The sequence below is a fragment of the Nyctereutes procyonoides genome, unplaced genomic scaffold, assembly GCF_905146905.1.
Source record: "Nyctereutes procyonoides isolate TBG_1078 unplaced genomic scaffold, NYPRO_anot_genome, whole genome shotgun sequence".
Classification (NCBI taxonomy): Eukaryota; Metazoa; Chordata; class Mammalia; order Carnivora; family Canidae; genus Nyctereutes; species Nyctereutes procyonoides.
The window spans coordinates 63,990,303-64,017,910 of record NW_026575043.1 but is presented as its reverse complement, the minus strand read 5'-3'; the positions used below and the strand labels follow the sequence as shown (position 1 = coordinate 64,017,910).

At 43.0% G+C, this 27,608-nt stretch overlaps 2 protein-coding genes across 4 annotated transcripts in view; both read right to left on the bottom strand.

Moving 5' to 3' along the window:
• The window catches only part of ZNF140 (zinc finger protein 140), a 40,996-nt gene extending 28,176 nt beyond the window's left edge, over positions 1-12,820 (bottom strand). The window contains exon 1 of the mRNA XM_055321942.1: positions 12,724-12,820. The gene's annotated coding sequence lies outside the window, so the exon portion shown is untranslated. The remainder of the gene's footprint in view (positions 1-12,723) is intronic.
• On the bottom strand, positions 1,676-27,608 carry ZNF84 (zinc finger protein 84). Of its 3 annotated transcripts, XM_055321911.1 has the most exons (7): positions 27,470-27,608; positions 25,627-25,700; positions 21,129-21,319; positions 19,680-19,882; positions 13,430-13,556; positions 12,724-12,819; positions 1,676-7,705 (listed from the first exon to the last, which is right to left on the bottom strand). In XM_055321911.1, the coding sequence occupies exons 5-7, from the start codon at positions 13,461-13,463 to the stop codon at positions 5,724-5,726; spliced, it is 2,112 nt and encodes a 703-aa protein (XP_055177886.1). In that variant the 5' UTR covers positions 13,464-13,556; positions 19,680-19,882; positions 21,129-21,319; positions 25,627-25,700; positions 27,470-27,608; the 3' UTR covers positions 1,676-5,723. The 3 variants fall into 3 exon arrangements, with proteins under 3 accessions (XP_055177886.1, XP_055177884.1, XP_055177885.1); XM_055321909.1 differs by lacking the exon at positions 19,680-19,882; XM_055321910.1 differs by lacking the exons at positions 19,680-19,882; positions 25,627-25,700 and having other exon boundaries at positions 27,470-27,557.

Below are 27,608 nucleotides of genomic sequence, written 5' to 3'. Positions count from 1 at the left end.
CTACTATCCTAGCCAAGGAGAAAGTCTTAGGGACCTCCATTTGGCCTTCCCCACTATGGTGAGCCTTAGCCAAAGACCAGGGATCCAGGGCAGGGTTTACTCCAGCTGCCAAGAATGCCAACCTGTCCAACAGCACAGAGCCTCTCTCACCAGGGTTGATTTGGCTACTGCCATTAGTGAAGGTCCAGAATAAGAGACCAGGGCTGAGCCCCCAGCACAGCACCATTCCCTGATGAGAGTAACTGGCACTTGGTGTCAAGTTGACAATTTTGCCCCCGAAAAGATCACCATTCTCACAATTAAAAACATGTTCCAGGTAGGGGTTTTCTTTCCTGCTCACAGGGCCTCAGCCAGCACCACTATCCAAAGGCAATTGCAGAATAATTGAACAGTATGGGATTCCTTATTCACTGTATCAGACCAGAAGCAACCACTTTGCAGCAAAAGGAGTGCAAGAATATGCCCAGAACAATAGGGTACACTGGATATATTACAGAACTTACCTTGGAGCAGCTGCTGGTGCTGCCAAGCACTAGAAAGGCCTCATGAAGGCAGAGCTAAAGCCCAGCTCAGAAGCAATATTCTTCAGGGACAGGGTGCCATCCTTCCAAAAGCAGCTTATAAGCTAGATAAGACCTTTTGTGTGTCCCCAAAGCGGACGACATGGGTCTGCATACCACTGTTTGGAAGAAGGGATGGCCTCGCTTGCCACCACCATTACCAATGATTACCTCCAGGGCACTTCATGCTTCCCATAACCACAACGCTGGACTCCAATTCCCAAAGGGAACACACTTTTCACCCAGAGATAGAGCAAATTTTCTGCTTAATTGCAAGCTACCACTCCAATGTGGGCATCATGCTCTTCGTGTCCAGGAGCCAGCAGGTCCCAGAAGTGGGGTCACTCTTTTCCCAGGGGTTCTTGATGTATCACAAGGATGAGGATGTAGGGCTACTTACACAACAGTGTGAGGAGGAATTAGTAGATTCAGATGATCCACCTATGTTTCTTGCATTTACCATCTGCTCAGGTCTGAGGAGGGCCTGGTAACCATGGCTCAGACCCCTGAGGAGGGAGGAGCCACCAATGCCAGCAAAGGCCACAGAATAAGGGACCAGCTGGTCTGAGCAACCTGTTTCCTCAGTCTCTCCTCAGATAGACCTAATGCTGGGGAAATGGGGCTCAGCAGTGAAAGGGATGGACTGTAGTGACAGATGGGCAATCCAACACCCTCCAAGGAAGGGCTTGCTGGCAGGGAGAGTGGCCAGCAGACTGCCTCCAGCTGCTGGTTTCTGTGAAGTTGGCCTCACTAAAAAGAACTGCTTGACCTGGGATGATCCTCTTCATAGGGCAGCAGGTCTCTGGTGACAGAGCACCTCAGAGCTGTGGAGATCTGATCATATTGGCCCAATACGAGATACTCCTGAGCAGCACATGCTCCAGAGCTCCCTACTGGTGTGGCCAGGGTCTCAACAGTCTCTGTGCAGCCTGACTTCTTCCTCTGATCTGCCCTTTGCTATTTATCCTGCCATCACATCACAGCTGTTGATCCTCAATAAACATCTTGCATTCCAAACTTCATCTCAGGATCCACTTCCAGAGAATCCAAATCAGGACACAGTCTGACCTCCTATGTTGGAATATCTGGGTTGTAAGTAAAAAAACACAATGTGAACCAGCCGAAGCAAACATGAGAATTTATTACAAGGATGTTCGGGATAGCTCACACAAGAATGCAACAATCAAGGCATGAAAAGGGTAGAGGGCAGAGGTGACCCCGGACATCAGGACCAGAAGAACCAGATCCTGGAGCACGAGCTTCCATGGCTTTGTTCTGACCTCTAACTGCGCCCCCACACGGTTGGGGAAACACGGAGAGTTACTATGCGTATATGTTACAGCTTCAGTCTCTCAAACTATACAATGAAGGGCAGTCCCAGCTTTCCAGAAGCTTTCTAATGGAAAAGAAAGTGACGGTTATATTATCACAGTGACAGACACGTGTGCAGGTTCATAAAGTGTGGACAGGCATTAACAAGGAACACAGACACTTCAGTGACAGAAGATGCAAAAAGTGCAGGACTGTGGAAACCTCAAGGAACTGCAGATAGTTCAAGGCCAAAAAAGCCATGTGCCAGAAGAATGCTATTCAGAAGCGATGGACAGGCTGGGTTGGTACAAAGGTCCACATTGACCATGTGGGCGGTACACTTCAAGTCCGCAATTAGCCCCATGGAATTTCAGCAGAGGAGTGCGAAGTCAGAATTGCATCTCAAAGCAACTCCTAAGCATGGAATCTGAAGACAGTCACAGTGGGGTGAGCTCATCAGCACTTCGGCCAGACTAGGTGCTGAACATCCAGCAGCTTGTTGGTTCAGTATTTGTAGACTAAGGAGCTGAGCAAAATTGACAACCTGATCATATACTGCTGGGGTAAGTGACCAAATGAGAGACGCCTCAGGTGCAAATTCCAAATGCCCGCTGATCTGTATTCTGCTGTTGGGTACGGGTGTTGCTGGATAAACTGGATACTCTTTGCGTTATTTCACCTCAGGCTCTACAGGACATGATCTTGAAATCAGAATATCCGGGACATATGGATCCATAGAGGTAACTGTATCTGATTACCAAATCCCACAAAGAAACACTGAACAGAAGGCACTCCTGGGACAGGTCCCAAAATTCAGACTTTACTTAGTAAAAGGAATACAATAGGAAGTGTCCTCTACAGCATTGTTTCCAGGCCAGTGGGGGAACCAGGTGGAGAGGAGAGAGGGGACATGCCTTCCACCTGGTCTACTTATACATCCAATCAACACAACCTCCAGTGCTCCAGGAGGCTGCACATATATCCTTCAACTTAAAACCAGTTTTCTTCTTGGTGTGGGATTTGTGGTGGGAACCAATGAGGGAAAATGAGGAGACACAGGTTTTTGTGATTTACCGAGATAATTTAAAAGACACTAAAAATACCGAATTTCAGAATCAAAGCCCTCTCGTGCGAGTTCTACACAACATGCCTGAGCCTCCGCATAAGGCTACTGTCAACATCAGCCCTCCCCGTCTGATAACTGGCTCTTTGGCGGGGGGAAAAACCCTGCTCTTGGGTATTCAACCAGTGGGGTAGTGCTGAAATTCTAATCTTTAGTGAGACAAATACTGGGTTTAACTGCTTAACAGTAAATGAAATAACCTAGAATTGAGGTGAGCAAAATTAGATCATGTTTAGACAATAGACTCAAAGCTCAATCCAAAAACTAATGAATCAAACTCTGGGAAGGGGAAAGAGAATCATGATAAATGAAAATTTAAAAATGGGAAAATCTACAAAGTTAAGACATCACCCTGTAACTATTCTATTACAAAAGAATTTGCTAAAAATACTTTAGGTTTAGGGAGAAAAGTAGGAAGTCCTTACATTTGAGTATGAATACAAATTTGGGGACCTAGATACTTTTAATCCAGTGCAGTGGTTTAGAAAACTACTACGTCCCAAATATTCAATAATGATGCTAAAATTGGTAACTAAAGGAAAAAGACACTGCTAGAATCAAAAGCGCAATACGCCATACTGATAAAGCAAGAGAGAAGTCTTTGATTTTTTCCAAGTCTGGTAACAAGATCAGGATTGGACTTTTCTGAATTTCACCATCATACAAAGAACACTGTTGACTTTATCAGGCAACATTGTAGAGATCACTGCAAAGTTCTACCTAAGGGGTGGTTCATGCACTGCCAAAGCGAACCCTACTTATCATGAAAGGTTCACAGTGGGAGTCTCCATGTAGAGGATGCAACTAATGACACAAGGTGGAACACAGATATTTCAAATGATGCAACAATGAAAATCCTATTTCCTAATACCTATCCAGTAATTACAGCAAGTCGCAGGAAGGCAAGACAGGCTTCTTTGAACACACCAAAAATATATTTTCCACCACAAAAATCTGTATTTTACATTATCTGAATGCTAACTCCTAAATTGGTTTTTCCATCTAGCTTTTTTACAAGAGATTTTAAGAAACACAAAAAACATATAGGCACACAGCATTGTGATACATCAGAGGGAAGTAACATACAAGCTATACTTGGGGACACAGCACTTGAAGTATGTCTACTTGACGCACGAAGGTGCCAAGCTGAGTGGGAGTAAGACTACACAGCACTACTGCCATCTAGCCTAAATGTTGAGTGATAGTTCATACACCTGCTTTCTTTTGATCACTCATGAGTCACTATAGCTAGGCTGTGGCTCCTACCTTTTAATACTTATTAAAAAGATTTTATATAATTGTTTCAGACTCTCAGACTGCACACTTCATATAATGTTGGCTTTTGTAACTGAAGAGAAAGGGCAGCAACAACAGATCCCTTTTATATGCCAATAGGCCATAAGGAAAAAAGATGTGCTATCACTTAAGCTGGATATTTAGCAGTAAGATGTATTATTATCAGCTACCATTTTCACTGTATCATTGAAACAGAAAAACCAGCAGCACGTATGTGTCCTGACATCAGAGGCACTACCAGGAATGTGCATTTCATGCTCACAATCACATTAGCATATGACTCCAAAATATGAGACACCCTGTGAGACACAGGAAAATAAGTCATTAATACCACTGAGAAATGTCTTATTTAGATGTTTCAAAGAGTCAATTTATTCACATATTCTTACTAAAGATTTTATTTATTTATTCATGAGACACAGAGAGAGGCAGAGACATAGGCAGAGGGAGAACCAGGCTCCTTGAGGGGAGCCTGATGTGGGACCCAATCCTGGGTCTCTGGGATCATGCCTTGAGCCGAAGACAGTCGCTCAACCACTGAGCCACCCAGGTATCCCTATTCACATATTTTAAAAGCTTCATTCTTCAGAGTGAGCATATCAACCATCAGAATTGGGATTTTTTTTAAAGATTTTATTTATTTATTCATGAGAGAAACACAGAGAGAGGCAGAGACACAGAGGGAGAAGCAGACACCATGCTGGAAGCCCGATGTAGGACTCAATACCGGGTCCCCAGAATCAGGCCCTGGGACGAAGGCGGTGCTAAATTGCTGAGACACCCAGGCTGCCCCAGAATTGGGAATTTTTGATAACCATGTCTATTAATAAAAAAGTACAGGTTCCCTTGATAGCTTTACTTCTAGGGGCATATTTCCAAGGTCTTTAAATTAGTAGTTTTGCCCACAACATGAATTTCCCCAAAATACAATGTGGTTGGATTACCTGCTGAAGATTGTCCCATATTTAGTATTTTAACTGAGCTTCATTTCTGAGAGTATGTTCTGAATGCACAACAGCTGTGATTTCTTGATAAAAATATTACATCACTTGCTGCATTCATGGGGTTTTTCTGCACTTACTGGACTAGTGTTTACCCCAGTGGGGATATTTCCAACTGCTAAGGAGATGTGACCTTTGAAAAGCTTTCTGACATTCACAGTATTCCTCATTGCTATTAATTTCCTGCTGTATGTCTGACAGTTTTCTGAAATCCACTGCATCTCACAGGCTCATTCTACTCTCAGGGTTCTTATACGAATAAGTTAATCTGCTGAAGGCTTTCCCTACATAACCTCAGAGTTCCTATCCTAATGATTACCAGACAGACACATAATGTGATGCAATTATTTATTTGAAAGATTTACCATAACTGCGTTTTCTGAAGTACGAAGAGGTGAGATCTCTGTCAAAGACTTGGTATGAACTCCACTCCTAGGAATTCTTCACTGTATGAGTTCTCTGGTGATTAATGAGCTGTGACTTTTGGGAGAAGGCTTTCCCACATTCATGGCACTGGTAAGGCTTCTCTCCTGTGTGAATTCTCTGGTGATTAACAAGCTGTGACTTCTGAGAGAAGGCTTTCCTACATTCGCTGCAGCCGTAGGGCTTCTCTCCAGTGTGTGTCCTCTGATGTGGTATTAGGTGTGATTTCCGAGAAAAGGTTTTGCCACATGCGCTGCATTCAAAGGGTTTCTCTCCTGTGTGTGTTCTCTGATGATTGATGAGGCTTGACTTCTCCCTGAAAGCTTTCCCACACTCGCTGCATTCATACGGTTTTTCTCCTGTGTGAGTTCTTTGATGTCTAATTAATTCTGATTTCTCAAAGAAAGCTTTCCTACAAAGACTGCATTCATAGGGTTTCTCTCCTGTGTGGATTCTCTGGTGAGTATTCAGTTGTGACTTCTGGGAGAAGGCTTTTTCACAATCCCTGCACCCGTATGGTTTTTCTCCCGTATGAGTTCTCTGGTGAGTTGCAAGACTTGACTTCTCACCAAAGGCTTTCCCACACTCCGTGCATTCATAGGGTTTCTCTCCTGTGTGAGTCCTCTGGTGTGATATGAGATGTGACTTCTGACAAAACGCCTTCCCACATTCACTGCAGACATAGGGCTTTTCTCCTGTATGAATTCTCTGATGATTAGTAAGGCTTAATTTTTCACTGAAAGCTTTCCCACACTCACTGCATTCATAGGGTTTTTCTCCTGTGTGAGTCCTCTGATGTCTAACAAGCTGAGATTTCCTGCTAAAGGCTTTCCCACATTTACTGCATACAAAGGGTTTCTCTCCTGTGTGAGTCATCTGATGGGATATGAGATGTGACTTCTGGGAGAAGGCTTTCCCACACTGAATGCACACATGAGGCTTCTCTCCCGTGTGAGTTCTCTGGTGGTTGATGAGACTCGACCGCTCTCTGAAGGCTTTGCCACATTCACTGCATTCATAAGGCTTCTCTCCAGTATGAATGGTCTGATGTCTAATGAGCTCGGATTTCTCAAAGAAGGCTTTTCTACAATCACTACATCCATAGGGTTTTGTCCCTGTATGAGTCCTATGGTGAGTAACAAGTTGCGACTTCCTGCTGAAGGCTTTCCCACACTCTCTACATTCAAAAGGTTTCTCTCCTGTATGAATTCTCTGATGATTAATAAGATTTGACTTCTCACTAAAGGCCCTTCCACATTCACTGCACCCATAGGGTTTTTCACCTGTGTGTGTCCTCCAATGTGATATAAGATGTGACTTCCGGGAGAAGGCTTTCCCACATTCACCACATTCATATGGTTTCTCTCCTGTGTGTGTTCTCTGATGTGATGTGAGCTGTGACTTCTGGGAGAAGGCTTTCCCACACTGGCCACAATCATAAGGTTTCTCTCCTGTATGAGTTCTGTGATGTGTAATAAACTGTGACTTCTGGGGAAAGGTTTTGCCACACTTCCCACAGCCATAGGCAATCTCTCTTATATGTCTGCTCTGATGTTTAATGAGACTGGATTTCTTAGTGAAGCGTTTCCTACATTCACTGCATTCGTAGAGTTTCTCCCCTAAACGAGTTCTGTGATATATGATAATCTGTGACTTCTTAGAGCTAATTTTATATTTATCATATTCATAATATTTTAACCAAGTATCAGTTTCCTCAGGCTTGGTATGCAGAAACAATTTATCAAATACACTTAAGCCATCTGGTTCTGTTTTTCCATAATCTGCTTTTGGAATAAGTAAATCTAAGTGACGTTTTAAAAGTAATCCATCTACATCATCTTCACTGTTTGATTTCCTTAAAGGAATCAAGTTCATGCTCAGATTGAATTTTTTTCCAAATGCATCACATTCATCATCTTGTTTCATATTTCTAAGCTTCTCCTGGTTATCTTGGTGCCATGTCATGTGACCATTTACTTGCAAGACTTGTTCTATAAAGAAAGAAAACCCTGTGAATGCTTCTATAGTTGTGTTTTTAAAGATTTATTTATTTTCGAGAGTGTGCAAGAGCATGCACGATGAGAGAAGGGGGAGAAGGATAAAAGAGAATCTTGAGCAGACTCCCCAAAGATTGTGGAACCCAACACAGGGCTCAGTCCCATGACACTGAGATCACAACCTGAGCCAAAACCAAGAGGTGGATGCTCAACTGACTGAGCCACCCAGACGCCCCTTCTATGGTTATGTTTACTGAATAAAAAATGAGCAATGCTGTTTGAGGGGATGAATGCTTTGGAAGCCTGTATCTCAGTCCCAAGTATGAGATCTATCCTCTAGGTATGGGGAGGAAAAAAAAGAAAATGCTATGAATAGGAATAAGATACAGGCAGTAGTATATTAAGTCACCTCTGGTTCTTGTCAAATAAAAGTTAATAAAATGAAAATGTAAAAAATACATCAAGAGCAAGGAGGAACAAAGAAAGGAAGGTGGAAGAAGTACTGATCCGATATTCTGAGGAGCCGATTTCATTCATGCCTAATAAGGATATACTGTGCTCTGGGTGACCATGGGGACAGGAGCCAGGAAACCCCAATGAAGCTTACATTCTAATGGAGAAGAAGACATAGAAAATCAACAGGTTTGACAGAAGAACTACTAAAGCCATTACAAGCTTGAAGAATGAAAAATCATTTGTGAACTTTTCCCCATTTTTAAGTTTTCTGGAAGTTTGAAACTCCCACTGCATTTTCAACATCATAACCAAGAAAGGCACGTCATGGAGCACATCATCTTTCAGGATGGAAACCTATCATGGAAAATACCCTCAGAGTATGAGGGAAAAAGAGGTCTGCAGGTTAAAGTCAGGGTCTACTATAGAAATATTAACTTTGAGATATAGGTTAGGAGTCTGAATAAAGTGTTACATAAACAGATGTGAGAGCAGAAAATGTAGTATTTATAAACTTACAACTTTACATTACTTTAAATGTGATATTGTTAGACTAAGGACACGTTTGGAAATTTTTACTTTTTTCCCACTAGGAAAATGGGACTGCTTTAGTTTTGGTTATTTATGGGATATCCCAGATACCTCAACTCTCCCCACCACTCTTCCCTGCTGTACATTAATCTATCTTATTATCTCAGTGAAATATCTTTCCAACTGATTTCCCTGTTTCCCGTAACATTTTCCATTCTGTGGATAGGTTAAACTTTTATAAATGTAAATCAGGGGGCACCTGGGTGGTGCAGTCAGTTTTGAACATCAGACTCTTGGTTTTGGCTCAGGGCATGATCTCAGGGTCATGGGTTTGAGTCCCATGTGGGGCTCTGACTCAGAGGGAGTGTGCTTCTCTCCCTGTTTCCCTCGGCCTTTCCCCCAACTCTCTCTCAAATAAATAAATCTTAAAAAAAAAAATTTTTTTTTTAAGCAGTGAACTTTATTTAAAATTACCGGAGTCAATCTAACTGCCTTCCTGCTGCTTATAAGTCAATGTATGACCTAGATCCCACACTGCCCAGCACACAGACACCCAAACACAAAGGCTTACTTTCTGCTTTCCTGTAGTCCCTAAACTTCTTCCTGACCTAATACATTCATATTTGTCAGTCCTTTAGGGTACACTTTCCCCCAGTTCACATAGCTCACTCAGTTTGGTCTTCATGTCTAGAACCCTGCTGTGGACTGAGAACTTGTGCACCCCACTTCCCCAAACCTGTATGTTGAAGCCCTCCCTACCTTTCTATGTGGATATATTTGGAAATGGGATCACAAAGGAATTAAGGTTAAATGAGATCTTATGGGTGGGGCCCTGATCCAAAAGAATTAGCATCCCTATCAGAAACAGGGTGAGCAGGCCTCACCCCCCAACTCCACGCACAAATGAAGAAAGGCCACATGAGGGCAAAACTGCGTGGCTACAAGGCTATCTACACACCAGCAAGACTATGTTCACCAGGACCTAATCACACAAGCTCCTTGCCCTTGGACCCTCCAGGCTCCAGAAGTATGGCAAAGCTTTCTGTTGTTTTTTTTGGGTTTTTTTTTTTTGGTTGTTTTTTTATTTTTAAAGCTTTCTGTTGTTTACCCATCTATGATATTTTGTTATGGCAGCCTACACAGTGCCACAAACTCTCCACTACATTTTCATCTACCTAACTTATTTCTTTTTTTTTTTTTTTAATTTTTTTTTTTTAAATTTATTTATGATAGTCACAGAGAGAGAGAGAGGCAGAGACATAGAGGCAGAGACATAGGCAGAGGGAGGAGCAGGCTCCATGCACCGGGAGCCTGACGTGGGATTCGATCCTGGGTCTCCAGGATCACGCCCTGGGCCAAAGGCAGGCGCCAAACCGCTGCGCCACCCAGGGATCCCCCTAACTTATTTCTATAATGGAAATTTAAGGATCTGGGTTTTACCCTGGTTATTTGCCAACTTGATTACTTTGATCCTCCCATGAGAAATTAAGTACAGTGTAGGCAGGTAACAGATCTCTAATGTTCACTATTGAACCCATGCCACTGAGCATGATACCTGAAAATATACATATCACCATCTATTCAACCTTCTATGAACTGCTCTAGCAGGCATGGCACCACTATGCAAACACATGATTACTTGCAAGGTAGTCCTTGGCTGCCATTTTGGGGAGTGTTCCCGCTTCTCCCCAGCTTATAAAAGGGGCTCCCTGTGCCTGGACTGTGTGCAAACAATTGTTCTTTGCTGAGAACCTGCTCTCCTGGGAGTCTGCAATGCTGGTGGTGTGTCAGGCATTAAGATGTCCACAAGCAGCCTCCAATAAAACCCTAGATGCTGGGTCTTTGAGCTTCCTTGGGCAGAAACACTAGAGATATTACTGTATTTTCTTTTTGTTGCAGGGAGCAGTGCAGGAAACCAATACTCGGAGTCCTCCAGACTATGCTCCTACCCTTCCCATGATGATGAAGCTCTCATTACATCCCTGTAATAAATCTCAGCAATATGGACAATGATACCTTGAGTCCTCCTCGTGACTCTCTGAACATGGTGGTGGTCTTGAGGACCCTGACACACAGGGCTTATTTAGTTAACTCTGACAATTAACTACACTGCATTGTAATGAAACATAAACGTTCAACATTTAGATGTTGAATTACCAGAAAAAGAAAAAAAAAAAAAACACCACACCAAAACTGGACGCAAATGTCTTCACTAAGTTCTACACTTCTGTAAGGTATATTTGAGGTTTTTTTTTTTAAATTGTGGATGCTATCAACAAATAAATGAGGGGCACATAAAAATCACAAGAGGTTTCTCAAACTACAAACTCCAGTCCTAGAATACTCAATTTTAAAACTACATGTTCACGACTCTACTGCATCAATTTTACTGGTAATTGATCCATAATGATTGTCATTGGAAAAACAATACCCAGGTAATCTAATGCAAACCTGGCTAAAAACACCTAAATTAAAACAATGGGCTTATGAAGAGATATTTGTTGAATGAATATTGTCTAACACATAAACGGAAATAAAACTATAAGCCTTGTGTTTATGCATGCACACAGCTCAGGGACCAACCACCTAAAGAATATTACATACACTGTGATCAGGTCTGGGATGGGACTTCAGAAAAATAGTGATAAAAACTCAGCTGGAGCAGTCAAAAACATTCCATGAATATGAATGCAGTGAAAACAGAGCTTATACAGTCAGGAATAAGTTAAAGCATAGCACGATCAAATGTTCAGATCCAGAGAAGAATAAATATTACATCTGAAAACACTGAGGAATCTTTAGATGGAACTGACCATGAGTTGGGGAAAAAAGAGTAAAGAGCTGACAGCCACACAGACTCAGACCTTGAAGATTCTGTAGGAGGAGGCTGCCCAGGCTACATTCAGAGGGACCGGCATCTTGGGTGGACTGTGGGCCCACCCCAAGTCTACCCTGGGCACCCACGTCTCTGCCCCAAACAATCCTTAAGCCACAAGTGCACGCCTGGTCTATATGCAGGGATTCTAGATATTCTGGAGAACTAACACACCCCCCAGGGCAAGGCTCAGGCCATGAGAAATGGGAGTCAGAGATTGAGAAGCTTCCTGGCCCCTCTCCCTGCAACCACCACAGGTCAGCACCCTTCCATCACACCACTACTAGTAACTAGTGTCCTCTCACTGCGTTCTCCCACTACCAGGTGGGGACCACATCCCCAGGAAATATCTCAGAGTCTGCTCTCGTGGGAACCCAAAGTTCCTATCATATAGCAGATAAGGAGGGCTGTACAATGGATCAGAAGAGTGCTGGTTGTTTTAGGAACTGAAAGACATGGTATCATTTAAGAAAACTTAGAAAACATTAGACTCTAGACCTATCGAGCAATTTGGGAAATTCAGGAATGAGACATTGTGGGTCTAGTTTTAGGTGTGACTTGAAGAGTTAAGTAAAAAGATAGTTTCCAAAAGGCAAAAGACTTAAATAATAAGAATACAAAGAAAGAACATTCAATGTACTACGTGGGGTCTAATCTACAGGAAGAGCACCGCAGAACCCAATCTTACAATGGGAAGAAAAGGACCAAGTGTGTAGGAGGAATTGGGGAGGACTTCCTTTCCTGCCACAAGGAGACTGAACAGAGTGGGCTCCACAGGGTACTTCTCTGGGCATCAGACACCCAAATGAGGGAAAAGTAAAGCTCCTGAATATACAAGCAGGGTGTGTTTGCCCTAGGTGAACAGAGGACAAAGATCAAACTTTCAGAATCCTTGACAAGAAGTCAAAGTCCCACACTTGACAGTCAAAACAATTCATGGCCTGGCCACGCTGGAAATATTTTGTTTTGAGCTACAAGCAAAGAAGCCACATCTAAGCATAATTGGAGTAACTCCTGTCAGTGGTTCCAAATCACCACTAAAGGTTTAGAGATTTGGAAGAGAGCTCTCACAGAAGTCAAGCCCTGACCAGCTGCCCTGATCAGCTGAGACTGAATTTCTGCTCTCCTGCATCTGACTGGTTCGCACACCCACCTGGACAGTCTAAACTTGAGAGTTCTCCAGCTCCTATCCACGGCTCTTCTCCTTGCTCCAACCTGAAGATGACATCAGGTTTCACAACTTCATACCCTGTTCAGGGGAAATCACAAAAGAAATGGCTCCAACTGCTTGTGCTTTAGGGCCTCTAAAGAACAAACAAGTTCTAGCATCAGGTGACACAGTGAATCTACCCATTTGTGTATCAACAGAGTAAATAATTCTCAAAGGCAATGGTCTCCCTGGTGGCTAAGAAACTTTGACTTCTATAATCCAAATACTAAACCTTTATACACCTCAGAGGCACTGGAGCCAGTCTGCCTGGCTCTTTCAGGTATTTGCTATCAATCCTTGGGAAAGTTACTTAAAGGGAGAATAATCATACCTGCCCCACAAAACTGCTGTGTAAATAAGTCCACAGATGAACAGTATGTGAAATACAGTAAGTTCCTAGCACTAGATGCTGAGCACTAATGGTACCACCACCACCATTCTGATAAGTTTCAGAGGCTGCACAATGTAAATAAGTCTCCATTACTGGAAGGCATGGTGCAGACGCTCTCCCTGGCATCATGGTCAAGGAATTTTTAATCTCCTAAATTTAGGCCCAACACCATTGGAAATTTCAGAAGCAGCATGGCTCTCAGAAACTGAAACAGTAAGGTACTGGGCACCATATGAGGTCCTCTGGGAGCTCTCTTACCCAGTGAAACGAGGCTGCTATAGTTCTCCAACATTACATCCTTGTACAAGTCCTTCTGTCTGCCATCCAGGAGCTGCCATTCCTTCTGCGTGAAGTCCACAAATAAATCTTCAAATGACAATGCTTCCTGTAAGAATACAATCCTGGTGAATCTGAAGCAATTAATACTACACAAGGTGCAAAAGGACTGGAGCTTGAGCACGTTACTCTCACCAAACAAGTTATGGAGAATAACTACTGTCTCTCCTTTGCCAAACATCTCTGGGATAAAATGCCATGTTGCACTCTTCCATCCATATAATACATGGCAACTGAAATTCATAATTTTAAACCTTCTGAACCACCAACAAAATACTTACTGAACCTCAACTTTAGCACCAGAAAGTGGTCCGACAGAAATATAATAAAACAATACCCTAATGAGCTATGTAGCCTTGTGGAGGGCTGCACACATATACATCTATTCATAAAACAAGGTATTTTTTTTTAAGATTTTATTCATTTATTCATGAGAGACAGATAGAGAGAGGCAGAGACACAGGCAGAAGGAGAAGCAGGCTCCATGCAGGGAGCCTTACGTGGGACTTGATCCTAGGACTCCAGAATCACGCCCTGGGCTGAAGGCAGGCGCTTAACCACTGAGCCACTCAGGGATCCCCTAAAACAAGGTATTTTAACAGTTGAGACAAAAATGAAGGGAAGGTGTAAGGTGGGTCAAAATGAGGAGAGCATCAGGGAATGTCAACTTGCGCTATTTGCAAGAGGTAAACATTGTGGTGAGTTTTTTTTTGTTGTTTTGTTTTTGTTTTTCTTTATTTTTTTTTTTAAGATTTTACTTATTTATTCATGAGAGACAGAGAGAGAGGCAGAGACACAAGCAGGCTCCATGCAGGGAGCCAGATGTGGGACTCGATCCTGGAACTCCAGGATCACGCCCTGAGCCGAAGGCAGACACTCAACCACTGAGCCACCCAGGTATCACTGTGATGAGTTTTAAAAGGAAAATAGCAATGCTTTCCACAAAAATGGGGGTGCAAAGGGATTCTGGTAGCCAACAACTCTGATGAGACCTCAAAACTGCTAGTGTTCAGGAGGTGCTAACAGTTCAGTTAGATAAGATCAAAGGGTGCAAGGTGGTGATTAGATTAAAGGCCACAGGGGAGGCATAGCTAACTGCCCTAGACACTTATTGTCTTTTTTAAAAAAATATTTTATTTATTTATTTAGAAGAAACACAGAGAGAGAGGCAGAGACATAGGCAGAGGGATAACCAGACTCCCCGCAAGGAGCCCAATGCAGGACTCAATCCCAGGACCCCAGGATCACACCCTGAGCTGAAGGCAGATGCTCAACCCCTGAGCCACCCAGGCGTCTCTTTTTCTTTTTTTAAAAAAGATTTGAAAGAGAGAGAGAGGGCAGCCCCGATGGCCCAGCGGTTTGGCGCCGCCTTCAGCCCTGGGTATGATCCTGGAGACCCAGGATTGAGTCCCACGTTGGGCTCCCTGCATGGAGCCTGCTTCTCCCTCTGCCCATGTCTCTGCCTCTCTCTTTCTCTGTGTGTTTGTCACAAATAAATAAATAAATTAAAAAAGAGAGAGAGAGAGAGAGAGAGAGAGAGAGAGAGAGTGCACGCATGCAAGCACCTGCTGAGGGGAGAGGGGCAGAGGGAGAGAATCAAGCAGACTCCACACTGAGCACAAAGCCTGACGCAGGGCTTGGTCTCACAACTCTGGGATCACGACCTGAACCAAAATCAAGAGTCAGATGCCCAAATGACTGAGCCCTGACCCCCCACAGGTTCCCCTGATCTAGTCACTTTCTTGTTGCTACCCCTCAGTTTGGTTCATAGAGTTAAGAGTCTCTCGTGATTTGCCTCCCTCTCCGTTTTCATCTTATTTTTTTTTAAGATTTTATTTATTTATTTGAGATACAGCATGAGGGAGAGGCAGAGGGAAAGGAAGAAGCAGAGAAGCAGACTCCCTGATGTGGGGCTCAATCCCAGGACCCTGAGATTATGACCTAAGCCAAAGGCAGACAATTAACTGAGACATCAAGATGCTCGTTTTCATCTTATTTTTCCTTCCCTTTCCCTGTGCTCAATTCCACACGAGTGAAATCATATGGTATTTGTCTTTCTCTGATTGACTTTAGCTCAGCATAATACATTCTAGCTCCATACATGTCACTGCAAATGGCAAGATTTCATCCTTTCTGATGGGTGAGTAAAATTCCATTTTATACACACACACACACACACACACACACACACACACACACACCACACCACACCACATCTTCTTTATCCATTTATTTATTGAAGGACATCTGGGCTCTTTCCACAGTTTGGTGATTGTGGACATTGCTGCTATGAACACTGGGGTGCAGGTGCCCCTTCGAATCACTATGTTTGTATCTTTGGGGTAAATACCAAGTAGTGCAATTGCTGAGTCATAGGGTAGCTCTATTTTTAACTGAGGAACCTCCACACTGTTTTCCAGGGTGGCTGCACCAGCTTACATTCCCACCAGCAGAGTAAAAGGGTTCCCCTTTTAATTTTACTTATGTTTAAGTAATTAAACAGTACAGGTAGCTAACGGCAACCCAAGGTATAAAAATTTGTCTTGTCTTTGTCCCAGGTTCCTGGGACAGAGCTTTTAAAGCCATATTAGGGCACCTGGACGTGCTCAGTTAAGACTCTGACTCTTGATTTTGGCTCAGGTCTTGTTCTGAGGGCTGTGAGGTCAAGCCGCACTTCAGGCTCCTTCCTGAGTGTGGAGCCGGCTTACGATTCTCTCTCCCCCTCACCCTCTGCCCCTTCCCCTACCACGCACACTCATGTACACACACTCTCATTCTTTAAAAAAAAAAAAATGTTAAAGCCTTGCTATTTCCCCAGTGACAAAAGGGTTTTTATAATTCATGATGGGCTCCTCTTGAGTTATGTTTCTCACAAAAAAAGGTAACTCATATTGGGCTCCTGATCTTCCAGAGGGGCACCGGTCAGAAATATCAACCATTTTATTTTTTCTTTAAAGATTTTTACTTATTTATTCATGAGAGACAGAGAGAGAGAGAGAGAGAGAGAGGCACAGACAGAGGCAGAGGGAGAAGCAAGCACCATGTAGGGAGCCTGATGTGGGACTCGATCCTGGGTCTCCAGGATCATGCCACCTGGGCTGCCCTCAACCATTCAATTTGAGGGTTGGGGCTTTCAAATGGTGTAAGCCCAACCTCAAGAAGGATGAGGAGGGCTAGAGATTTAGTTCACTTACATGGCCAATGAGTCAATCAATCACGCCTACATAATGAATCCCCAGGAAAAACTGCAGGGGGCACCTGGGTGTCTCAGTCAGTTGAGCATGTGTCTTCGGCTCACGATCTTGGGGTCCCAGGATCAAGCCTTGCATCAGGCTCCTTGCTCAGTGGGGAGTCTGCTTCTCCCTCTGACCCTTCCTCAACCCATTCCTGCTTACTCTAATAAATAAAATCTAAAAAAGAAAAAAAAAATACCGCGGACACTGGAGTCTAAGTTAGCTGTTAGGTTGGAGAACAGAAAGATAGGTGAAAAAGGGTAATGTATTTTGATTCCATCTCTGCAGCACCCCCCAGACCTCATCCTACGTACCTGTGCATTTGGCCGGTTCCAATATGTGTCGTTTCTAGTAAAACTGTTATTTTAAGTATACCACTTCCATAAGTTCTGAGAGCTGTTCCAGCAAACTAGAAGGGGTCATGGGAGCCCTCCAAATTTGTACCCAGTTGGTCAGAAAAGCAGGTGACCTGGGGACCCCAAAACTTATAGCTGGCAACTGAAGTGAAGGCAGTCTTGCTGGGGGACTGTGTTCTTAATCTGTAGAGGCTGTGTTAACTCCAGCTGGCGTCACACATGAGTGCTGGAATGCACCAGACAGAGAACAAGGCAGGCTGAGAGCAGGAAGTCAATGCCACTTTAACCCTCATGTCTGGAGGTCCTGGCCAGTACAACCAAATGCAAGGAAAAAGTACAAATACTGAAAGGAACATGTAAAAGATGTACAGTACAAATACTGAAAGGAAGATGTAAAAAGATGGTACAACTGCATATGAAAAATTTAAAATCCTACAATGATAATTAACTGTGCCTATTCTTCTTTGATACCAAAACTAACCAACTAGTCGTCTCTTAAAGATCAGTCAAGCCACAGTACAGAATTTCCAACTTAAAATCTTCTCATAAAAATACAGCTTTATTAGTTAATTCTGTAGACACTGAATGCAAAAATAATTCCTGTTTTACTAAACAATTATGGAATATGGAAGAAAGAACACAACCCTAAACTTTTTGATATAAGCATAACCTTGATAACAAAACTCAGTAAAGATACTCCAAGAAAGGAAAAGCAAAGGCCAACTTACACATGAACACTGATGTGAAACTTCTAAACAACATGTTACCACACTACACTGAACAATACAAGAGAAAATATATCAAGACTGAGTTGGTTGATCCCAGAAATTCAGTTGGTTTAACATTAAAAAAAAAAAAAAAAGATATTTGCTATCCTAACAGAGTGAGACACATAATCACCTCAAAAGATACAGATAAAGCACATTTGCAAATTAAAAGAACATACATGAGAACTACAACATTAAAAAACTGAACTAAGGTGTTAAAAAGCTTGTTTAAGTTACCAAAAAGAAGCCCTAGATTTTACAAGGAAGGAAGATAAAAGTATGAAAAAGAACAAGCAGAAGAAAAAAGAAAAAAAAAACTGAAAAGTATCAAGTTGTTATAAAAAGTCTTGGCAGGGGCACCGGACCGGCTCATTTGGCAGAGTACGCAACTCTTGATCTTGGGATCGTGAGTTCAAGCCCCACATTGGGTTAAAGCTTTACTTTACTTATTTTTTTATAGATTTTATTTATTCATGAGTGACAGAAAGAGAGAGAGAGGCAGATACACAGGCAAAGGGAGAAGCAGGCTCCCTGTAGGGAGTCCAATGTGGGACTCAATCCCAGGATCCCAGGATCCCAGCCTGAGCCAAAGGTGCTCAACTGCTGAGCCACCCAAGCAGGCGTCCCTAGAGCTTTACTTTAAAAAAAAAAAAAAATATTGGCAAACCAGGAATTTAGCAGAATTTCTTTTTACTAAGAAAAAAAGTACTGCTGGTATTTTTATGAACATAGAAAATCAGATCAAATCTAAGAAAATTATTAGAATTGATAAGCAGACTTAAGTTCCTTGATACAAAGTCCATGGGTAAAAACCTAGTACACTTCCATGTTTTGGCAACAAAATTTTAAAAATTTATACATAAAATTTAAAATATCATTTACTATAGAAATGACTAATTGCAGATCTGGGACAGAAAATTTACAAGCTAAGCCCTGACATAAGTTACCATGTGACAAAGCAACATTTATTTTATTTTTAAAGATTTTATTTATTCATGAGAGACAGAAAGAGAGAGAGAGAGGCAGAGACAAAGGCAGAGGGAGAAACAGGCTCCATGCAGGGAGCCTGATCCTGGGTCTCCAGGATCATGCCCTGGGCTGAAGGTGGCGCTAAACTGCTGGATCACTGAGGCTGCCCAATACTTCATTTAAAAGAGAGAGAAGCAGGGCATCATTCAGTGGCCCCTACTGAAATGCCTCATCCATCAAAGCAACAACCATAGAAGGTTCTTGGCATAACAAGGAGAGGCAAGCAGACCAGAGTCACTGCCTGAAAGACTACAAACCAAAACCTCTGAAATACTCTTGCCAAAAAGGTCACACTTGAATCGGATCAGATATTCTTTATCTGTGCTAACCCGTGGCTCCTGACCACTTGAAACATGGATAGCATAACTAGGGCTGGATTGAATCAATTTAAACAGTTGATGTGGCCAGTGCCTTCTGCACTGTACAGCACAGCTCTAAATCTACATGTGACAGGAGACAGAGAACACACCAGCAAAACCCCAAAAATACGAGATGACAAGATAAATCACCTGGCCTCTTCAATTAAATGGGACTAGAACAAAGAGCCAACAGGCAAGGAGGGGCATGAGAGGGCCAGATCAACTAATTACACTGTATGAACTTCACCAGATTCTGAGGCAAAGGAAGGTCAAACAATCTGCAGATTTTATGAGACAGCTGGAAATCTGAACATAGACTGAATTTGGGGATACTAACTAAGAAGCTGCCTTCACTGGAGAGAAGGCTGCAACTGAAGGAATCTCAAACAAAAAGTGACATGAAAGAAACAAAACACATTAGTACATACCACAGCCAATGACACCGAACCGCCATAGTTAAGAAGGAACACTTAGGGCAGCCCCGGTGGCCCAGCAGTTTAGTGCCGTCTTTGGCCCGGGGGGTGATCCTGAAGACCCAGGATCGAGTCCCATGTCGGGTTCCCTGCATGGAACCTGCTTCTCCCTCTACCTGTGTCTCTGCCTCTCTCGGTCATGAATAAATAAATAAAATCTTAAAAAAAAAAAAAAAAAAAGGAACACTTAGCAGTAAAACTAGAAACTAGCACAGAAATAGTCACAACAGTCATGGTCCAACTCCCTGGTCAGTAGGAGATGCTGTGATTGGCAGGGGCACACGTGGGACCAGCCTCATCTGGGCTCAGAATGTTCTCCTTGACCCAAATGGTGGCTTCATGGGTATGCAGTCGGTAAGGATTCATTAAGCTGCACTTTTACATTTTATGTACTTTTCCATATGTGAATTCTGCTGCACGATTAAAGAGGTGAATACATAAATTGTGATTACTAAGCTGTGCTTTGGCATTTTCACCTTGGGTCACTCTCTGGAAAACTGCAAAATGACCATAAGACCCACGGATTTACTACATTTCTCTGAGGGCATTATCCACATTCTATTATTTATTCAAAGACTTCATCAAAGAATGACCAAGAAATGTGTACTTTCTATGAACTAATTTACTTTTTCCTTTGGAAAACGCAAGTCAAAGAAACATTACTTATTACAACTGCTAAAAATCTGAAAACCAGGATTGTAGCTCAAATTAATTATGTAGACACTGTAGCTTATAAAAATTCAGGGAGCACGTGGATGGCTCAGTTGGTGAAGCATGTGGCTCTTGATTTCAGCTCAGCTCACAATCTCAGAGTTGTGACATTGAGCCCTACGTGGGGCTCCATGCCAGGTATGGAGTCTAAGATTCCCTCTGCCTCTGCGCCTCTCTCCTACCCTAGCTCACCCCTGCTCACACTCTCTAACAACAACAACAACAAAAATTCAAATCCTAAGATCTTCTCAAGACCCTATAGTTAATAAAGTTGGCCTCTGAACGTCACAGTTATGAACTGTGCAAGGCCATTACATGTGGATTTTTTCAATAAATACAGTATAGTACTAAAATGTATTTTCCTTATTTTAGTAACATTTTCTTTTCTCTAGCTTTATCTTAAACACAGCATATAATATACATACACAATATGCACTAATCACCTGTGACTGGTAAGGCTTCCAGTCAACACTAAGCTGTCAGTAGTTCAGTTTTGGGGGATGGATTTTCCACTGTGCAGCGAGTTGGCACACCATCATTCTAACTGCTCCAGTTTGGGTAACAATCTGGATCTTCTATTCTGAGGCTTTTTTCCCCTGATTTCTTAAGTTATACTTTTCTTTTTCATTAGAAGATATATATATACCTCTTCTAATCCCCTGGAAAATAATGGAGAAGAAACAATCACCTCACCTGTAACATGGTCGTTTTCTGTTGCCTGTGCAAGATGAGTAGCACATCTGAGATCTGCCCCACCCTGAGCCTCTATGAGGCCACTATGAGGCCGTGGCCAGGTCTTTCACACCATGAACAGGTTCCTGGCTCCAAGAGTGCCTTTACTGTGTCACATGAGCAGGCTCGCTTGAGTATCCAGGATCTGTGGACTTAGGAACAAAGGTACTTTATTTATTTATTTTTTAAAGATTTTATTTATTTATTCATAGAGACAGAGAGGGGGGGGCGGGCAGAGACACAGGCAGAGTAAGAAGTAGGCATCATACAGAGAGCCTGACGTGGGACTCGATCCAGGGTCTCCAGGATCACGCCCTGGGCTGCAGGCGGCGCTAAACCGCTGCGCCACTGGGGCTGCCCCAAAGGTACTTTAATTGGATATTCACACCACACCTAAGACCTGGGAACTCTTGCTAGGAACGAGGAATTCACAATCATCTGTGTTTCTTTTCTTTTTTTTTTTTTTTTAAAGGTTTTATTTATTCATTCATGAGAGAGACACACAGAGAGGCAGAGACATAAGCAGAGGGAGAAGCAGACTCCCCACAGGGAGCCTGATGTGGGACTCAATCCCAGGACTCCGGGATCACACCCTGAGCCAAAGATAGGCACTCAGCCACTGAGCCACCCAGGCATCCCTCATCTGTGTATCTGTATAACTGAACTAGGGCTATCCAGGGATAGGAACAGGATATAGTGCAAAAAGAGAACAGAAGTCTATGATCTGGCAGACAGATAAAGAAGTATCAGAAATAAAGTAATTCTGATATCCATTCACCGCTCACTCTGGACACTGCAGGATAAATTACTTTAACAGGCGCAATGAAGTACAAGTCTATTTTCGGCAGATGGAATTTTGGAGAGCTTAAATGGTTTGTAATAGAACAGATCTGAGGGATACCTGGGTGGCTCAGCAGTTGAACGGCTACCTTTGGCTCAAACCGTGATCCCAGGTCCCAGGATTAAGTCCCGCATCAGGCTCCCTATGAAGAGCCTGCTTCTCCCTCTGCCTATGTCTCCGCCCCTCTCTCTCTCTCTCTCTCTCTCATGAATAAAATCTTAAAAAAAAAAAAAAACAGAATTGAGTTTTTTTTATATATATATTTTTTAATTAATTAATTTATTTATGATAGTCACAGAGAGAGACAGAGAGAGAGGCAGAGACACAGGCGGAGGGAGAAGCAGGCTCCATGCACCGGGAGCCCGACGTGGGATTCGATCCCGGGTCTCCAGGATCGCGCCCTGGGCCAAAGGCAGGCGCTAAACCGCTGAGCCACCCAGGGATCCCTGGAATTTGCAATCAGCTTTCCCCTTCACAGGCTACACGGCTTTGGGCAAAAACAGACTAACTTCATCTTTATGAGCCACAGCTCCCTACAAAAGTCTTCTATAAACCTCTCAATTTATGTCTGCCAGCTCAATTTCTGATGGAAATATGTTAAAATCTCCCAATAAGATTATAAATTGGTAAATGTTACCTTGTTAATCCTGTTGATATTTGGATTATGTGTTTAAAGATATATTGTTGGACACACAACGGTTGTGGATTTTAGGAAAATTATGCTTTAATCACTGTAATGGCACTCCATACTCATGCTCCTTTCTTGGCTTTTAAGCCTCCTTTTTTCACTTGCTAAAATTGTGAGGATAAAGTGGACCTTTGGGTCCATTTATCAGTGAGATTTTGAGGAATATATGAAATAATAAAAGGAAAAGATTATTCCTTGTAATAACAGCTAAGATATGAATGCTTTCTCTAATTAAGGGAAAATACTAAGCACTTTATAATTTGACCCTCAAAGAGAACCCAGGGGGCATTTAACATAATCCCCACTTTACTCAAAGCAAGCAGAAGTCTTTAGAGTGACTCAGTGTGCCCCTGACTACATCGGTGTTTGGGAGCAGAACGGGAATACTGTTTTTCTTTCTTGCTACATTCGAGGCACTTACTACTAAAATCATGTGGTGTGTGTACTTACGCAGACACACACCATACATCCTCGAATTAGCTCTTATATCCGTGCACACATTCAGTCACTGTATTTCCACAGAAACACAAATGATGAATGGCCTGCTGTCCCCCAAATCATACCAAAGGACAGTAGTTAAAAAGAAAACTCTTCCCTTTCATGTCATGATTCAAACTTCAGCACCAGCTCAGAACAAGAAATGACAATGTCTTTACATCTTTAATAGTGAAAATACATGCATCTTAATACAGGAGCTGACATACATGAACACTACACAAGTTTTAGCTATAATCATTATTGCAACAGTGAAAAATGATGGCCAAATTCAGAAATGTATTCAAGCTACATAAGAAATAAGGGGTGCCTGGGTGGCTCAGTGGCTGAGGGTCCACTTTTGGCTCAGGTCATGATCCTACGGTCCTGGAACCAAGTCCTGCATTAGGTTACCCACAGGGAGCCTGATTCTCCCTCTGACTGTGTCTCTGCCTCTCTCTGTGTGTCTCTCATGAATAAATAAATAACATCTTTAAAAATAAATAAATAAATAAGGAACAACTATTACCTCTATCACCACACCACAATCATTCTTAGGAGATGGGAAAACCATTTAGATATACTTTTTTTTAAAGACTTTATTATCCATTAGAGACACATACACAGGCAGAGACATAGGTAGAGGGAGAAGCAGGCTTCCTGCGAAGACCCTGATGTGGGCACTCGATCCCAGGACTCTGGGATCATGCCCTGAGCTGAAGGCAGAGGCTCAACCACTGAGCCACCCAGGTGTCCCCCATTTGGATAATTTTAACAAAAATATAAGTATTTTTAAAACCACTTGGTTTCTTTTTTCCCCCTAATGTGCAAAGAGCATCTTTCCAAGTCAATAAATATACTTCTCTGATATCCACAGCATCTTCATATAAAACAATTAAAAGGTAGAAAATAAAATCTACTCTAAAAGAAAAAAACATAGAAATTACGCAGGAATATAAGTGGACAAGAGGCATGTTAAGACCCATATGAAACAAACTAAAACCACCAACAGGGACTACAAAAATAGGCTTCATAAATTTATAATCTGGTCTTGCTCAGGGATATGAAGACTTCACAGTGGAAGTAAGTTAGCCCCAAATGATTTATATCTTTAAGTCTACTGCAATCATATCTGAAAAAGGTTTTCTTTAATAAGCAATTCTAAGATTCATTTGGAAAAAAAAAGTGTGTGACTATCATAAATAAATTTAAAAAATTAAAAAAAAAAGAAATACAAAATAACTGAGGTGCCTGGGTGACTCAGTTGGTTAAACGGACTCTATTTTGGCTCAGGTCATGATCTCAGCGCGGTGGGGAGTCAACTTAAAGATTCTCTCCCTCTTCCCCTCCCCCCAACTCGCACGGCACTCCCAAATAAATAAATCTTTAAAAGAAATATAAAATAATCAAGGTGTACACGTTCATGTAACAGTAACATGTATTATAAAATCAAATAATTAAAAACACTTTTGACACCGTCTCCATAAAATAAGTAAAATTTAGTATGCAATAAATATGGCATTTCAAAGTCACAAGTAAAACTGGATTGTTTAATGAACAGAAATGATTAATACCTAAAGGAAAATAAAGCTAGTTTTGTATCTCACACATTACACAAAAGTAGTTCATTATTTTGTATTTCTTTTTTTTTTTTGTATTTCTTTTTTTAAGATTTATCCCCTCACCCCCAAACACACACACACCACAAACCAGTAAATTATACCTACAACAAATGTCATTTGCTTTGCATTATATCTGCTTTCACTTCATTTCACATAATAAAAATTCTGGCACTGTGACAAATAAAATGATGCTTATCATTCAAGCCATTTCCTTAGGCAGACAGCCAAATTCACAAAGTGACTTTAGTATTTCCTGTGGAATTGTTGTCAGACTATTCAGTGAAGTTTACTTGGGTTTCAATGAGAACTTACCAAGAGTAGAAAATTCCTGTCATCTTAAAATGATGTGTACTCATAGGGCACCTGGGGGCTCTGTCAGTTGAGCATCTGACTCTGAGTCTAGGCTCAGTTTGTGATCTCAGGATCCCCTGGAATCAGAATCGAGCCCGAGTTGGGCTCTGTCCTCAGCAAGGAGTCTAGTCTGCCTGAGACTTTCTCCCCCCTACCTTTGTCCCTCCCTGATTCCCTCTCAAGGAGCTAAAAAAAAAAAAAAAAAAAAAAAAAAAAAAGATGTAGACTTACTACAGAAATTACATAGAATTGAGAATTTCAGGTGAACAAGGTATGACAAACCATCAGTGTGGTAGGATTTCGAATATTTGTTACTCAGAAAAATGCTGACTCAATCTTATTCTAATTTAAAGAAATGTGTTTTTGAAGGTTGGCTTTTAAAGTTAAAAGTTTTGAGGTTATCTTCCATGTGTCTGCTCAGCAAATGAAGCCTAAGCTCCTCAAAGTAGGACGAGCCCAATCTAACCCGACTGCTCTGCCTACCTTGGCAACTTCTGTGACCGCTCTCCCATTTGTCTTCAGCACAAAGGGGCAACCTTCATCATCCTCCCGTAGTTCTACGCAGCATCAAGTTCCAAAGGAATTTCAGGGGAAAGGTAGAGGATAACAAAAAATAACATTTACTTCCTTACTATGACATATTCATCATCATACTGTCTTAATGCATCGGGCACCCACGATGAAGTGATAAGGCACAGAGGTTCAGCAACTTGCCCAACATCGAGGACACCCCTATGAAGTGGCACTTCTGGGCCACGGGTCTCACTTAGTGTCCCTGGAGATCTGCAGTCACAGCCCCTCCACAGGAGTGGGCAAAGGCCTCCAGAGCCTCTGTTTAAGTTTCAGTAGTGAGTGGTGCCATCCAATCCCCTGTCCACAAATATCAGCACCATAGCAGACTAGGAATAAAGACAAAGGAAGAAGGTGCCTGGGTGGCTCAGTTGGATAAGTGCCGGACTCCTGATCTTTGCTCAGGTCTCAATCTCAGGGGGGTGAGTTCAAGCCCCACCGACGTCTACACACTGGGTGTGGAGCCTACTTAAAAACAAACAAAAAAGGGATCCCTGGGTGGCGCAGCGGTTTGGCGCCTGCCTTTGGCCCAGGGCGCGATCCTGGAGACCCGGGATCGAATCCCACGTTGGGCTCCCGGTGCATGGAGCCTGCTTCTCCCTCCGCCTGTGTCTCTGCCTCTCTCTCTCTCTCATTCTATGTGACTATCATAAATAAATAAAAATTAAAAACAAACAAAAAAGACAAACAAAAGAAAAATATGTTCTTAGTAGCCAGCTGAAAAAACTCCCTGCAAGAACAAAATACAGTCCACTGTAAGGAAAGATATATATGATAGATCATAATGGCTTTAAGCAGCATACTCCCAATTTCGCTTTTTTTAAGGGAATATAAGGTGTACTAAAACTATAAAGCGACTGCAAAGAATGGACCAATGTTAACAGTAACTAGCTCCTGGTGACGGACCATGAAAGATTTTCATTGGAGTCTATTTACCAAGTTGCTCTAAACTGACTGCAGTGAACAGGTTTTAACTTTATAAAAAACAGGAGACAAAAAAAAAAAAAAAAAAAAAAAAAAGAGGAGACACCTGGGTGGCTCAGGTCATGATCTTGAGATCCTGGGATCCAGCCCCGCCTCGGCTCCCTGCTTTTCCCTCTGCCTTCCCTTCTCTTCCCTCCTCCTGCTTATGCTCTCTCCCTCAAATAAATCTTTTAAAATATATATATATACATACATACATATATATATATTTTTTTTTTAATGTTCAAGTCCTTAACCCGAGAACACAGCAGGCAAGCGGATTTCAGTCCACCACACCTAGCTGAACCAAAGTAAGCAGCAATTAAAATAAATGTTTTAATGACAAGAAACATCAGAACCGGGGGGGGGGGGGGAATCCTTTCTCTTCACGCCCTCATTTCCAGGCGATGAACCTGAGACCCCGAAATCGTTGCGTGGGGCGTCCACGCGGGGTGGGGAGTAGACGGCCCAAACCCGAGCAGGCCCTCAGCCCAGAGCCGCCGTGGCCGCACACACCGTTGACACCCACGGCGGCGACCGGGCGGCCGGGCCGGAGGGGGCCGGAGGGGGCCGCAGGGAAGGGGCCCCAAGGCCGAACCGCGGCCCCCTACGCACCCCCCCACGACCGCCACAGCCCGCCCGGAGCGGGGCCCAGAGGCCTCGGGACGGGGGGGGGGGGGGAGGGCCTCCCGGACCCGCGCCGACACCCCGCCCCCCCGGGACCCCCGCACGCCCCCCACCCGCCTGCCCGGGGGAAACCCGACCCCGAACTCGCAGCAACGCCGGCACCCACCCCAGGCCTCCGCCGTCGGACGCGCAGGCCCAGAAGACACGTGACCCGGCCCTGCGGCCCCCGCCCTCGCGGCCTCCAGGTCCACCAGCCTCCGTGCGCTGCCGGGGGTCCGCGGAGTCCTGATCCGACTGCGGCGGAG

What these genes read in the sequence shown, in the direction of transcription:
- ZNF84 (XM_055321909.1), bottom strand. An exon ending in TAGCAGCCTCGTTTCACTGG is followed by an intron (nt 12,820 to 13,429) that starts GTAAGAGAGCTC and finishes TCCCCTGAACAG; the next exon opens with GGTATGAAGTTGTGAAACCT. An exon ending in CTCAAGTTTAGACTGTCCAG is followed by an intron (nt 7,706 to 12,723) that starts GTGGGTGTGCGA and finishes CTTTCTTTATAG; the next exon opens with AACAAGTCTTGCAAGTAAAT.